Source organism: Cucumis melo, chromosome 1 (assembly GCF_025177605.1).
Source record: "Cucumis melo cultivar AY chromosome 1, USDA_Cmelo_AY_1.0, whole genome shotgun sequence".
Taxonomy (NCBI): domain Eukaryota; kingdom Viridiplantae; phylum Streptophyta; class Magnoliopsida; order Cucurbitales; family Cucurbitaceae; genus Cucumis; species Cucumis melo.
Genome location: NC_066857.1, coordinates 30,850,328 through 30,864,913, shown reverse-complemented (window position 1 = coordinate 30,864,913; position 14,586 = coordinate 30,850,328). Strand labels below are relative to the sequence as shown.

Sequence of the window (14,586 nt, the reverse complement as noted above, 5' to 3'; positions counted from 1 at the left end):
AGGCTTTTTTATGATATGAAAAGCTATTCAAAACATTAGAATGGTCCGATTCGGAGAACTCGTCCATCCACTATTTCCTTTCCGTAAGTGTCAAAGATTATTACAAAAATTATCATGAGGGGTTGTGCATCCATAATTGACTAATAATTTATGGAAGAGGCTTAGAAACATCCTACAATGCACCTCTTATGGTAACCGCCCTACTCTACTAATAAGGGAAATCTAAAAGTGGATCTTTAGCTTAAAAGAAATCTCAAAAGCCGAAAATCGAACACGAAAGATATAACCTAATAGGAAAGAACCGATTCTTAGCTAAACTCTTTGACTTCAATAACCTATTCTAAGGCGTCAAAGTTGCTTGAATCCCTTCTTTTCATTCCTTCAATAACGATAAAAATAAAAGCATGAAAGAAAATCAGATAGTTACTGAAGAACTCCATTTCTCGATAGTGCTTACGAAGAATCTCAATTGGATTCTTTTCTTTCTGTTTAGAATGCTAGCGCCCAAGAATTACTAAGGTTGGTCAACGTATGGTTTGTACAAAGCGATGGATAAGAGTTGAAAGACAAAGACAAGAACAATCGTTATAATTGTTGAAATTAGATTGGCCTAATTCTGACCACCTTCTTTTCAAAAACCCAACGCCCAATAGTGCTCTCCAATAGTGGACCGTCAAATATAGGTGCCCGGACGGTTCTAGCAAAGTAGAAAGGGATGGTTAAGAAGCTTCAAGTGAGACTCTCTATTCACTTTCTACACAGTGGGTTCACGGAAAGAGTCAATTACAAGACTGAGCGAGTAGGACAGCTCAATTAAGGACTTCACTATTGGTAAAGATAAAGTATCAAGGTTCAACTGCTCGACTGTCAATATCGAGGGAAGTTGGAGTTCTTGTTCATTTCTTCTATCTTTAGGATTATAAGCAGCAGAATATGATCTTTCCGTGAAAGAACTCTTTCTTCAATTTACGTAGAACTAAACACTATGAATTAGTAGGTCGGAATAAATGAATATGCTTGACCAGATCTGCTCGAGAACAAGAAGACTTTAAGGGTCAGCCAGCTAACCTCATATCATCGGAAGGGTGAAGAGTTCCATCTTTCAAAATGAGACAATCCCTATTGCTTTCTCTCCCACCTACTCAGTTCCACTAACAAGTCCTCTGGACGGGTCTTTCGACAGTCAACTCAATCTTGTCGAGGATGCCCCCTCAAGCCCTAACTATGAATTAGTAGCCCTAGCCCGTCTTTCTCTTAATCTAGCATTCTCTTAATTTTGAGTGTGAGTAGCTGAGCTTGTATTCACTTCCCCTTGGAAGTGGTAACTATGAGAAATCACTTGATTGAAAAGCAATTATTAGTATGGATGGATTATGATAAGAAATGGAAGGGATGAACTCTACTACAGACTAATCCATAGACCAAGCAGTACATGAGAAACTTCCCACCAAGGCAGGTTCAGATGTGAAAAAGATAGACTCTCACTCTAGTATCGATCGAAGCCATTACGCAGGTCGTTCTGGGAGAGGTTCTCAAACGCAAAAAGGGATTCTAGTTTCAGAAGATCCTAGCAATTCCTTGACTGGCTACGCAAGTAATATGATTTCTTGTGGGCAAATATTGACCCTCGCTCAAGCTACCAGTTTTCTGATTCCTCATTGGAGAATGCTAACTTCTTCAATGGAAGACTCTGTCCTACTCTCTTCTTGCTTTCATTCTTCAAGAAGGGTTGGTTGGTGATCGGTTTGAGAGAGAGATGGAATTTCTTACTCTTGAAGAACGGTGCTCTACCCTTTTTTGCTTATTGAGATATTCCACCATTCTGATGGTCCCACAGCTCCTAATTGAGTTCGAGAAGAAAGAAGATGCAAATTATCCGAGGTTAAGTTGTTGAAAGACCAAGAATTTCCTTTCAAAGAATGAATGAAAGGAAGACCTTGCCGAGTGCTGTTGCAGGATAAGTTGTTTGCAAGAAGGAGACCAACTCCTTCTCAAATTCTTTGACCTTTTGCCTCCTTAAAGTCGAGCCTTTATATTATGAATTGTCCTCTTAAATTCTTTGAGCCTCTGTCAAACTGAAAAAAAAAAAAAAAAAAAAGAGATGAGGCCTAGAACCCAACTCATTTCAGGAAGGGGATGAATGAACCTACGTTGAGGGACCTATATCTTAATGATTCTCAAGCCTGACTTATCTTTACCCTCGAAACCGTCGATTGCCACAACAGATCTTAGCCCAAAGACCACATTCTGGGTTGATTCGACGAGTCTAATCAAAGGTCAAAAGACTTAGCAAATTATTCTGAAATCCTAGTCCTTTCCAATACCCGATGAGAGTGATCAATCAATATAGGGTGTGGTCAGGCTGGGTCAAGGTTTCTTCCATCTCAGTCTCATAAAGAGATGAGAAGAAAAGGAGTTATAGAAGAATAAGTAATGACAGAGAAAAGATGATTTCTTGAATCTATGGATGAAGAAATGAAAGTAGCAGCCCATTACGCGATTACCTGATTACAGAACTAGGCCTAGGATCGAAGCTGGAAGAGGAAGAAGAAGATTGCCATTGGGATCGGGTGGAAGATCTCTGATGCTCTAAGGTAAGCAGTATTAGGTTGAAGACGGGATCGACCATAAATAATGAGGAAGACTTCGAATGAGATCTTGTGGAAAGTAGATAGAGGTCTTGAATTCGAAAGAAAGGAGGAAAGAAATCCATCCTCTTGTCCCTCTCCCGCTCCAAACATCCAAACTTCCAAACTACAAAAAAAAAAAGCTCGTAGTTTTATCTAGTTTTGTTGGTTGGTTGGTTCTTCATGATACCTTTTTTCTATATGTTCTTGCACTCCACAAAAGTAATACACAGATACGAATTAGTATTCAAGTTAACACCCTTCTCAATTTCATCCAGCCTGAAAGAACTAACTCTCCTAAATTCTTAATCAACTCTGACAACTCTCTCATAGGTCTCCTTCCATCTCACCTCACTCGAGCCTTTATACATACTTCGTCTGAGACTATCTTCCAAGGACTGAAAGAATATCGCATCGATCCAAGAGCATGGCACATGAAACCTACTAAGATAGGATGAGCTCAGGATGTTTGAGTTCTTCTTCTCAACTCCTACGGAGCATGTAGTCTTTTAGAAATCATCCCACGTAGCGGTGTGACTTCAACCCTCTCCTTCTTGTCGGCGTGAGAAAGGGTGATGAAAATGAACTTTCTAAGATTCCTTTTATAACCAACTAAACACATTTTTCCTTAATATCTCAATGAAAGAGAAATTCAAATGAGAAAATAGGTACCGAAAGACCAAATAGTACTTTTGTGTAACCTAAAAATAACCTGAAGGTGAGATTTGCGCTTTTCGATTTTTAAGCTTTCGTAGAGGAGTGGAGCCAGATACAAGACCCTCATGACAGAGTACAGAAGTCAAGAGAATGGGGAAAAAGCAATCTAAGAGCTAACCTTTCTACTCCCTCTCTCCCTAGTTGTTGGTAGAGCAGTTACCGGCTTATGAGAGATAATGAGAATTACTTTTCTTACATAATTTCTCACTACGTGGGACTGGATTCAAAGAATCAGAAGTGAAGAAGCTACTCGCTCGGCCAGATAGGTTCTTTTATGAAACTCGCTCGATTGAGAAGTTTCAGAAGAAAGTCAAAAGGAAAGGAGCGAAGGAACTACTGGATTGAGTCTGATTTTAGAGCATATCACTTAGCATAGAAAAGGAAAAGCTTCTTCGACACACATTATCCACTAAGAATTAAATGCTAGGGGGAGGGTCGATTAATTAAGCGAGACTGGCCTTTTCTCATTCTTTCCTAGCATCTCTTTTCATTCTCTCTTGCGGAAGAAAGGGAAGTCCTAATTTAGGACGAGTCTGAGTAAGACTACTTGGTTCGGGTAGCAAGGTTACTCTGATCTTGGGAGAAATCTATGAAGTTTTTCACTTTTTGTAGGAAGAAAGGAAGTAGGCAAATAGTAGGATCGGTAGAAGAGGCCCATAAGTTGAGGAAGCTGTCCGACTAGGCAAACATGGAAAAGACAGAGTCAAAGGTCCCAGAAAAGGATAAGTAGCCTCATCTTCGGGTCGACAGTTGTAGGGTCTCTTGCGGTCGAGGTCGAGGTTGTGGTTGTCGTTGTGCACCGAGCTTCCTCTTGAGCTGCTGTGCCTATGGCTCTTCCTCTTATCCTTCTGTCTCTGTCTCTTGAGCTGCTTCCTCTTGTTTTTATGCTTCCAATAGCTCAAAAGATATATATATATATATATATATATATATATATATATATATATATATATATATATATATATATATATGGGTCTTTTCAAAAATATAAAAAAGCGGCGAAATATTTACACTGTATAGAACAATTCAAAAAAAGAAAAAGCCCAGAGACCTAATGTGTAAAATACAAAAAATGTCCTATCAACAATGCGTATAATATATTTGGTAACGGATTTGGTACACAATCGTTTAGATTTGTTTTTTCAATTCTATCATTTAATTTGTTACACGATCGTATAATTAATTGGGTTACACGATCGTTTAGATTTGGGTACACGATCATTTAGAGTTGGCTACCCCAAATCTAAACCATTTTTTTTCTCAAAATTTGGTATACGATCGTTTAGATTTGGCTACCCCAAATTTAAACGATTTTTTTTTTTAATTTTGGTATAAACGATTTTTTTTCAATATTCTTTATACACAATCTTTTAGTTTTGGTTACCCTAATTTAAATGATTAACCAATTTTTTCAAGATTCTTATACACCATCAGATTTGGTTACCTAATCTAAACGTAAAAAAAGAAAAGAAGAAAGACGATACGATGCATGCAATGAATGGAAAAAAAAAAAGAAAAAAGAAGAAGAAAGACATGAACGCATCTAAAAAGAGAGAGAAACAATAAAGAGGATAGAAAGAAATAGATTTGGTTACCCAAATCTAAAAAATAAAGTCGCAACTAAAAAAGAAGAGTACAGAGGAAGACGATGAAGACGATAAAAAAATCGCAGAGACGATAAAAAGATGGAGGACAAACCTATAATATTTAAAAAATGACTAACTTTAGGGTTTTGTTACACAGCCGTAAATATTTCAGTAGTTTGTTATATTTAGGAAAGTTTCCTATATATATGGCCATATTTAGGAAAGTTTCCCATATATATTTAGAGATTTTTTCTTTTTTTCTTCCAGAAATAAAACTTAAAAAAACATATGGCCTCCACGAAAGAAATTATATATAAAAAATAAAAAAATATATATAAAGAAAAAGAAGTAAAAGTAAATAATTTTTCCTTTACTATTCTTGATTTATATATATATATATATATATATATATTAAAAAACAGAAAAAAAAAAATGGATTTGAAATCATGTTTGGATGAATTGGCAATATTCTAATTGTAGCCTCCAATTAAATTCATTAAAAAAAATATTTGGAATTAAATTCAAAATTAACCAAACTTCAAATAGCATATTAATCACACTTACATTCAAATGTATAGTTGATTAATTTGGCAATTTTAATGCGAGCCAAAGTACTTGTATTTTTTGTTTCAGTTTGTCGTTTTCGAGATTCACTCACTCATACACGTGCACGAATCTCGAAAATGGAAATTTGTAAAGCAAAAAATTTCCGCCAATTAAATTCCACCATCTCATCACAACAAACTTTTTGATAGTCATATTTTGATTGAGTTTGGATGATTAAATTTTCTCCTATCCAATCCAATTCAGGCCATAAATATAAAATTTGGGCCAAAGAAATAATGGGGTCGAGCCCGCCAAGCAAATGAGCCTGAGCCCAACAGGCAAATAGGCCAAAATCCAAGCCTAACAGAGAAATGAGCTCAAGGCCACCTAAAGCCAATGAAATTTCTCTATAAATAGAGAGCTTTGTCATTCATTTTAGGATCTTTGGATTGAAGAAAGAACTGAAGCTCTGAAAAATTAAAAACTCAAACTTCTAAAAGCTCTCAAGACGTGCAAGTTCTTATCAACCTCGAGATCATCATTCTGAAAGATCAAAGACTTGGAAAATTAAACTTTCCTAGAATTTCAGAAGATTGAAGCTCGAATCGACTTGCAATTACAATTTCCTAAAGATTAAGGACCACGAAGTTCTAAGTTTAAATTGTACGCGAGAGAAATAATCAAAAGACTAAATACTAGAGATTGTATCCACAATACATAATCTATACAAAGTTCAATTCCACGAATTACATTTCTCTTGAAATCTCGTGTGAACAAAATCGTAAACATTTTGGTGTTTTGTTATATTTATGAAAATTGCTCTTGATTAATTATAATTTTTAGATCATTTATTGAAGATACATTTATTTCATAAATAAGTTAGCACAAAATATAAGTGATAGAAGTCTACGGGAGTCATACTCAATAGTGTTTTAGAAAGGAAAAAAATGGGTACAATTGATTTTGTAAAATTAATTTCTAAGCAATCAAATGTTTGTTTGGTTCCAAACTTTTAAAAATGATTTTCAATCTATGTTTGGTTACAAAAGTGATTTTAAAATTATCAAATTATATTTTATATTTAAAAATATTGAATCAATTAATTATGACAAGTATATTTTTATTCATTTATTTTTACATTTTTTTTAAAGAAAATGTTTTTATTAAAAAAGTTGTCCACTATCAAAAAAAAAACTTTCGTTGGAAACAGTGATCAATGGTGGTCACTAAAAAATGGTGATTATAAGTTGATAGCAGTGATCGCTGAAGTTAATCAAAGAGTTGGTAATGGGGTCAAGACGGAGTGAGGGACACTCCTCATCTCATCTCTACCCCATTCCCTATTTTGGGAGTTAGAGTCGGGGATCAAATCCCTGCGAGGAAAAATTCTCCGTTTTTGTTTTTTTTATTATTTTTATTTAAAACATATTTAAGTTAATCTAATTATTAAATAAAAATTAACAAAATAAAAAAAACTAACAAAATAAGATACTTTTTTTGAAAAGGTATTGTAAACACAAGGGTAAGAAGATTTGACCCAAGACCTCTTATCTACGAGTACAAACAAAAGACAATTGAGCTAAGCTCATGTTAGCTAATCACATAATTATAATCACTTTTTTTAAGATCAATTTTATTTTATTTTCTTAAATCAATTTTATCTATAAAGGTGATTTTGACAATAGCCATGTCAAAATCACTCCCGTACACCCCTAAGTCAATACCTTTGGTAGCTTAAGGAATTCACCTCCAACATTTTTAAAATTATTGAGAATAAATTAATAAAATTAGATATTTATTAAAATTTTCCAAAAATTGTTGTCGACCTTTTAATTACTTTTTTTAGTAATTGCTGTCAGCAAACTTTCGATAATTGTTTTCCAACAACCATCACTGATAGATAAATGGTTGTAAACTTATAAACTTATAAAAATTAATTTTTATAAATGATCAATGTCAATATTAATATCTATTATAGATAAATGGTCGTAAACTTATAAACTTATAAAAATTAATCAATATATAGATAAATTTATAAAAATAGTCGTAAACTTTTGACAACCATTTTAACTTCCAATGGTAGTTTTTTGACGACGATAGCTAGTCAACCTCTGATCAAGTCTTTGTTAGACTGTTTTTCAATGAATGCTAACGACCATTTTTTTAAATTGTTAACATATATACACACACGCATTTCTTCCAAGTCAACTTGCCACCAACATTTAATCCATTCAATTGGATGGTTTTACCTGTAGATGAATCTTTTAAACCAATTCTGAAAAACTTAGAAATAAAAATGATCAATTTAAAACATTGAAAATGCAACTATTCTTAAAAACTCATTAACCAAATTCGTACTTTTCTTGAAAAAGAAAAAAATGAAAATGAAAAACTCATTTTGAAGATTAGGAGAGGACCGAACGCATTGTTTCTTACAAGCTCAAAGACTAAAAAAACGTTGGCATATTCGACACTTTTTTTAAAGACAAACTTCAATTTTCAAGAAGTAGAAAAAGCCTTTAAAGTTCAATATCATATCAAACACACATTTCAAAGTTCACAGTGATTTAGATACAAAATTTAGATTTATCGACCTACTAGATACTTTAGAACTCAATATACACAGTGACCACAAAATGTAAATTAACCTAATATAAATATACAACAACTTTGAATTATTTTCTTTGTTGGGGGAGGGACAGCAAAGAAGGCAACAAGCAAATCCTATATTCTCAACTCTGTGCACCCAAGAACAGTTCCTTGGCATCGACTCATTTGAGCAGCACTATGCCAAGTTGGTTCCTCATCCCTCAGGTTAAGAACATGCACATCAGATAGTTTCGTAAGATCTCCACCGGTGCGGTTCGGGTGAATTACACCTCCAATTGCATACAAGTCCCCTCTAAAACCAACCACTGCCATCCCAATCCGTTGGAGAAACTGAGTTGCCAAAACAAAAACTTTCCAGGCTCGTCCATATTGCTTGAAGACAACTCCTTGTGTTAGGCTCATGACATAGAGTGAATCTCCAACAACAGCCTTCAGACCAGGAAGCCAACCGTAATCCTCGACTCTCCATTTCATTTCCAAACTGTCAAGAACTTGCACTGTGGACACCCCATTGTACACAATGTGCATTTTTCCTCTAATCACCCATCCATTGCAGGTTGAATCATGGGTTTGAAGTAGATCAGGTAATAGAGTCCAAACATCCTTCTCAGAGTCGTACATTTCTGCTTTAGAAGTTGATTTTGATTTGCTGGTGAAGCCACCTGCAACTATAATTTTTCCATCCACAACACAACAGGCAAACATAGCACGTGGCACGAGCATTGGTGCTCGCATAGACCACATTCGAGTTATGGGGTCAAAGGACCAGACCTCATTGGTTGAAAAGTTGTCATCACGGTCACCGGTCACTGGATCAACAGCAATGCTGCGACCACCAAGAACAAATAGCTTTTGAGAAGTGGAGACGGTGCAAAAATTCCCAAGATGCATTCTTTTTGAGGGAAGTTCAGGGAGGGTCATCCAATGGTTTGGAAGAGGGTCATAAAGTTGCCATGTGTTATTTGGATGGTAAGAGCATACACATAGAAAATCCTCGGAAAAACCAACTTCCTGTCGAGCTCTAAACAGTTCAACGCTACGAATAGCAGCTTTCCACGAGCGAGAAACAAGTGCCAATTTGGGGTGGAGATAGTATGGGATATAAGCAAGGCATCTAAGAGAAATTGCATCAGGGAGTCCTTCAATCAAGCCAGACATGATTTTCCTTTCTTTTTGAATTAATCTTTACTTAGAAAGCCACCTAGCTGAAACATCAAGAAATCCATAAGAACCTAAGATAGTTTTTCCTTTCCTTCGGAACCGAACTTTTATTCAAAGAAAGGAAATGACGTACAAGGGCATACAATAAGGAACTCCAATCCAACAAAATTAAACTAGGATAAGAAAAAGAAAATGAGAGAATTAAAACTAAATCATAACCTTCCTCTAGTTTTAAAACATTAGAGAGAATGAAAGAGCTTCATACACAATATTGATACAGAAGCGCAGGGATCAATGAAACTGTTTTTGCTGGCTGCGATTAAAGAACAAATTTTATAATGAAAATAAATGGATTAGAAGCACGTTCTATTGGTTGTGTCTCTAGGTAATAGCCATTTTTATATCTGCAAGAAACAAATTTCCCAAATTGCAAAACATAATTTTTAATCTCAGAAAAGTATCAAAGTTTTGATAAATGAAGTCTTTGTTTCATAAGGATTTTCCCAACTTCACTCGGAGAATTTAGCCAACAAAAATACAAGCACATTTCAACCAAATCTTTCAAACTAAAAATACATAGTGCAACAATCAATTCTGGCTAAAGTCTGCTACGGATTTTGAGAAGCAAGTCTTGATTACTATTAAGTTGAACAAGTATATAAAATTAGAAATCCCTTTCTTGAATCTGGGTACATGTTTTGCAATCATTTATCTTAAGCTCAAGGTTTATTTAATGTTTTATCAGACAATCCCGGCATATTTCAGTAATTTCCAATATCCAAACAAAAGAAATAGGATATAAGCAGTACAAACTAAAACCCCCAATAACTTATTCAGGCCATCAAACCAGAAATAGGATTTGTAAGAAATTACAGATTCGCAGGTTAAATGAGCATTCCATGAAATTGATGATAAACAACATTGAGATTAAAAACGACTAGACAACTCTAAATTGGGTGAATGATAGAGAAATAGGAGGATTTTGATTTCACCTCAGAACAAAACCAAGGAAGATGAAAGGATTGTGGAGTCCATCCAGCTCTTTCGGTGAGACACGTTTCGAGATGATACGCCCCTTCCCAGAAATATGAGGCCTTAGTTGGTTGTTGATTTGGATAATTTAGGTTAAATTATTAAAAGCAAAAAATAGATTTAGTCGAAGTGAACCTGCTTACTCTCGAGTGATGTTGGATTATGAACATCACTGTTTGATTCTTTTTTCTAAGATCCAAAAATGGTAGAATTACACTTCCAAGAACTTTTAGTACATTTTCAAACAAAGTAGCAATAACCAAGTGTTATAGGAAAGAGTTTATAATTTTTCAGTAATAGAATATGTTTGTGTTCTTAGCATGAATGACTCAATAGTTATAACTTTTAGCTTTTGAGAAATTTATCGGGAATAATTATGCGACATGGAAAACAAATCTTAACACAATATTAGTAGTTGATGACTTAAGATTTGTCTTAACTCATAAATGCTCTTAAATTTGTGCCTCTAATGTTAACCAAACTAGTCGAAAAAGCATATGATCGATGGGTTAAGACTAATGAAAAAGTCGGTGTGAAGGCCTATTCTGATAGAAGTGTTAAGGAGAAGGAAGTTAGGTCAAGTGTTTTGTGTTGTATGGTAAGGAAGTGAAAAATGGCTAAGTATAAGTGGAATGCGTTAATTTGGATATGTGTTTTGACCAGATATGCATTTAACATGATTTCAAATTTGACTTTGGTTGTGTTATTATTCATTTAAATTGAAATACATTTAACGTGAGATAAGATATATTTATTGTAAACCCTAAACCTTAAAGAAGCTCAAGTTTTTTAAAGAGATTGGACGGTTAGATTTTAAGTGAAGTTAAGATGGAAAATTAAAACTCAAGTAGTGTCATTTAAGTATGAGATGGTAGGTGGGAAGAAGGAAAACTAAGCAAGGATGGATAAGTTGAGGTTGAAGTTGTGATGAGGTGATGGAAGAAAAGTGAGAAAAAGATGGTTGTTGGCCAAGTGACATCGTTTGAGTGTCGTGGTAGCCAAAGGAAGTGCCTTGAAAAGGGAATCATGAGGCAGTCTTGTAAGATCTCGATTGAGATTGAGATAGAAGTGAGAATCTCGGGTCAACTTTAGCAATCTCGGGCGAGATGGGAAACATAGAGCAAATCTCGAGACTGTGGCAGACCAAGATGAAAAATAGAAGGGTTTGAGAGATGGGTCTCGGACCATCTCAATGCTTGTTTGGTCGAGATGAAGGGCAAAAAGCTTAAGAAGTTAGGATCTTAGGCAATTAGGGGTCGTGTTTGGTCGAAATTGGAAGCAGAAAAGGAAAATATTAGGGTTCTCGAACATGTATAATCGAGAAAAGTGCGGATCTCAGAGGATCTCGAGTCGATCTCAACCAATATCACTTAATGGACGTGCAACAAACAAATTTTTGGAAATCTCTATCGCTCGATGTTAGCATTTTTCAGACGCAAATAGTGTTTTTAAAGTTAGTAGGCTCTCATTTCTCACTATTTTCACTCCAAGGGCAAAATAAAGAGAAGTTGAGTTGCATGTAAGAATTGAAGCCAATGCAAGAGGGTAGTTCGACACCAAGCTTCAATTGGATGATCTTTGACAAGTTTACAAGTCGATGATCTAAGCTATCGGTTGTGAATTACAAAACGAGTTTCAAGTTGATCTCTATCTCTGATTTACTATCAAGTGTTTAAAGCATGATTTAATGTTTGAATGCTTAAGTATATTGATTTATAAAGTGTTTACAAAGCATGAGTTTAAAAATGTTTTGACAAGCATGTATTTGTTAATGAATTTACTAATGAGATTTACAAACAAGCATGTTTATGCCAAGTTTCCAAAGTGTTTATGTTGTTTAAACTTGAGAATGATTTTAAGCATGTTTATGTATGACTTGAGTTTTACTAATGATCTATGAATATACTTAAAGTTTCTGAAATTGAATTATTTACTGATTTAGAAAGATATTTGCAGAAAACATGAGTTTGATGAGAAAGGTTTTAAGCAAGAAAATCATATGGTTCTATATACCAAATCTCGACGATCAATATGCACAGAATTTCAAAGGTATAGAGCTATGTTGACCACTTAGCCGCTACTACCAAACTCGGGTAGGATAATATGATCAATAGAGCTCTGCTATCTTGATCGAGTTTAGGCAGAATATTATGAACGAAGCTTTGCTATCTGATCGATGTTATTAGCACGGTAGGTCGAGCTAGTTACTATCTAGCTACTATCATGGTCGAGTTTCCAAGGTATGGAATTAACAAAGATGAATAAGTAGAGATTTGTTTTAGAAAGCAAAATAGCTATTTAACGATAAAAATAGCTATTTAAAGAGAGAGTTATTTAAAGACATGAAGAGTTATTTAAAGAATGAAAGAGTTTACCAAGTGAAAGGTTTTAGAAATTCTATGTACTGTATTCTATTTGTTAAATTATTTATGTTAAGGGTTAAACTTTAAAGATTAACTATTTCAAGAGCACATTTTATAAAACTGTCATTCAATAAGTCTATTGACTTAACCCTTTCAAATGTTTTTTCACTTTGTAGGTACAAATTATACATCCCTGAGCGCCAAGCTTATTGCTACTAGGCCAATCAGTTAAAAGGAGTTGTTAGAGTATTTTTAAATTTATGTTTTAAGCTTGTTCTAAAGAGAGCATGTACTCTAATTAGTTTGCAAGTTGTTAAGTTATTAAAGAGAAGTTGTTCGTTATTTTCGTTTCGTTGTGTTTATCAAAGTTAAGTTGAACTAGGCTATAAGGCTGAAATTCAAGTTGTGTCAAGGGTGGTTATTGCAGTTTTCTACTTACTAGGCATTCAGCATGCTATCTCGTGGAGAGATACACGGTGAGTGTCTAGATAGCACGTTTCCCCTAGATCGCATGGAGTAATTTGGGGGCGGGGCTGGGGGGAGAAGGGGGGCTGTGACTTTATTTCATAATCGTAAAATATTTAATTAATATTTAATGTTGGATAATAAGTATTTATTTTTTAATGAAAAATAAAAATATACATCTCATATTATTTGATATATAAGATTAAATATTATAAAATTGCCATATGTTTGTGCACTAGTAATTTATTTCTTGAAAATACAAATATATATATATATATATATATATATATATATATAAAAGTACACTATTTTGTTTATAATATGTAGTGTTGTGTATAAGAAGGTATATTAATCGACATTTTGTGCGGTTAAAAAATATAATGGTGTATATTCTTTTAAGAAAAAATATATCGTATATTGCAACATATGAATGTAGTTTACGTGTATGTGATTTTTATGTGCATATATGAGCCTTATTTAAAATATATATGATATTTATATACAAATTTTAGATAAGTTGCGTAATATATACACAATATTAAGATATATATTTCACGTATTTTTTCATATATGCACAAATATATATTTAGTTATTTTGCAAATATATTCACTATTATATAGTTATAGTGCTAACATATGATAAACTGAAGCATAAAATAAGATAGATGATGTTCTCGAATTATTCGAAATAAACTCATACAAATTTGAAATTTAAAACAAAATACAAAAGTAAAATTGGTATATATATTCGATCTGATTTGGTGTGCAGTGAAGTGGAGTTGGATGAGCTGAAGTCATAGTGTGAACTAATAGTAGCGGTCTTATGTCAAACTCGAAGTGTAAACTGGAGCCATGAAGATTACCGAAAGCAACCTGCTACTTTGTCTTCATGCTAAGAATTGAAGGCGGAGTCAGCAGGCATGCTAAGCATTAAAGGTGAAATCGATGTGCATGCAACACTGAGAAAAAAAATACAATGATATCGAAAAATACACTAGTAAATAAAGTATACAAAAAGTTCAATAAAACATAAAAATAACATATTCATATGTCTCCATTGAAACAGAGAATAGTTGAAAGCAACGACGAAGAGAGACGTTAAGAATATCAAACAAAAAACAGAGAAGATAGCTAAAGAAGATAAAAAAAAATTAACGAATTAAATGAAAACAGAGAAGATAGTTAAAGAAGATAAAAAAAAAATTAACGAATTAAATGAAAAAAGAAAATAAATTAAAATGAACACACAATTGTTCAATAACTAATTTTATCGAATATATCCTATATTAGTTACCATAATTTTTACAAAAGAATACTCGAATTATTCATTACAAATGAAATGTTGCAATTAAGGCACAATATCGAAAATAATTTTAAAAAAAAATTCTAATGAAAATGTACTATAAATTCTTATATTTTTTAATAGATTGATATTTGAACATAAGGATAAATTAGTATGAATCTAGTAACAAAATAAAT

General features: G+C 33.7%; 1 protein-coding gene across 2 annotated transcripts; it reads right to left on the bottom strand.

Annotated features, from left to right (window-relative positions):
* Positions 1–7,972: 7,972 nt before the first annotated feature.
* LOC103492650 (F-box/kelch-repeat protein SKIP30-like) lies at positions 7,973–10,517 on the bottom strand. 2 transcript variants are annotated; one of them, XM_008453102.3, is made up of 2 exons: positions 10,240–10,517; positions 7,973–9,291 (listed from the first exon to the last, which is right to left on the bottom strand). In XM_008453102.3, exon 2 carries the CDS (start codon positions 9,242–9,244, stop codon positions 8,201–8,203), a length of 1,044 nt encoding a protein of 347 aa, XP_008451324.1. In that variant the 5' UTR covers positions 9,245–9,291; positions 10,240–10,517; the 3' UTR covers positions 7,973–8,200. The 2 variants fall into 2 exon arrangements, with proteins under 2 accessions (XP_008451324.1, XP_016901031.1); XM_017045542.2 differs by having other exon boundaries at positions 10,121–10,435.
* Positions 10,518–14,586: the final 4,069 nt, after the last annotated feature.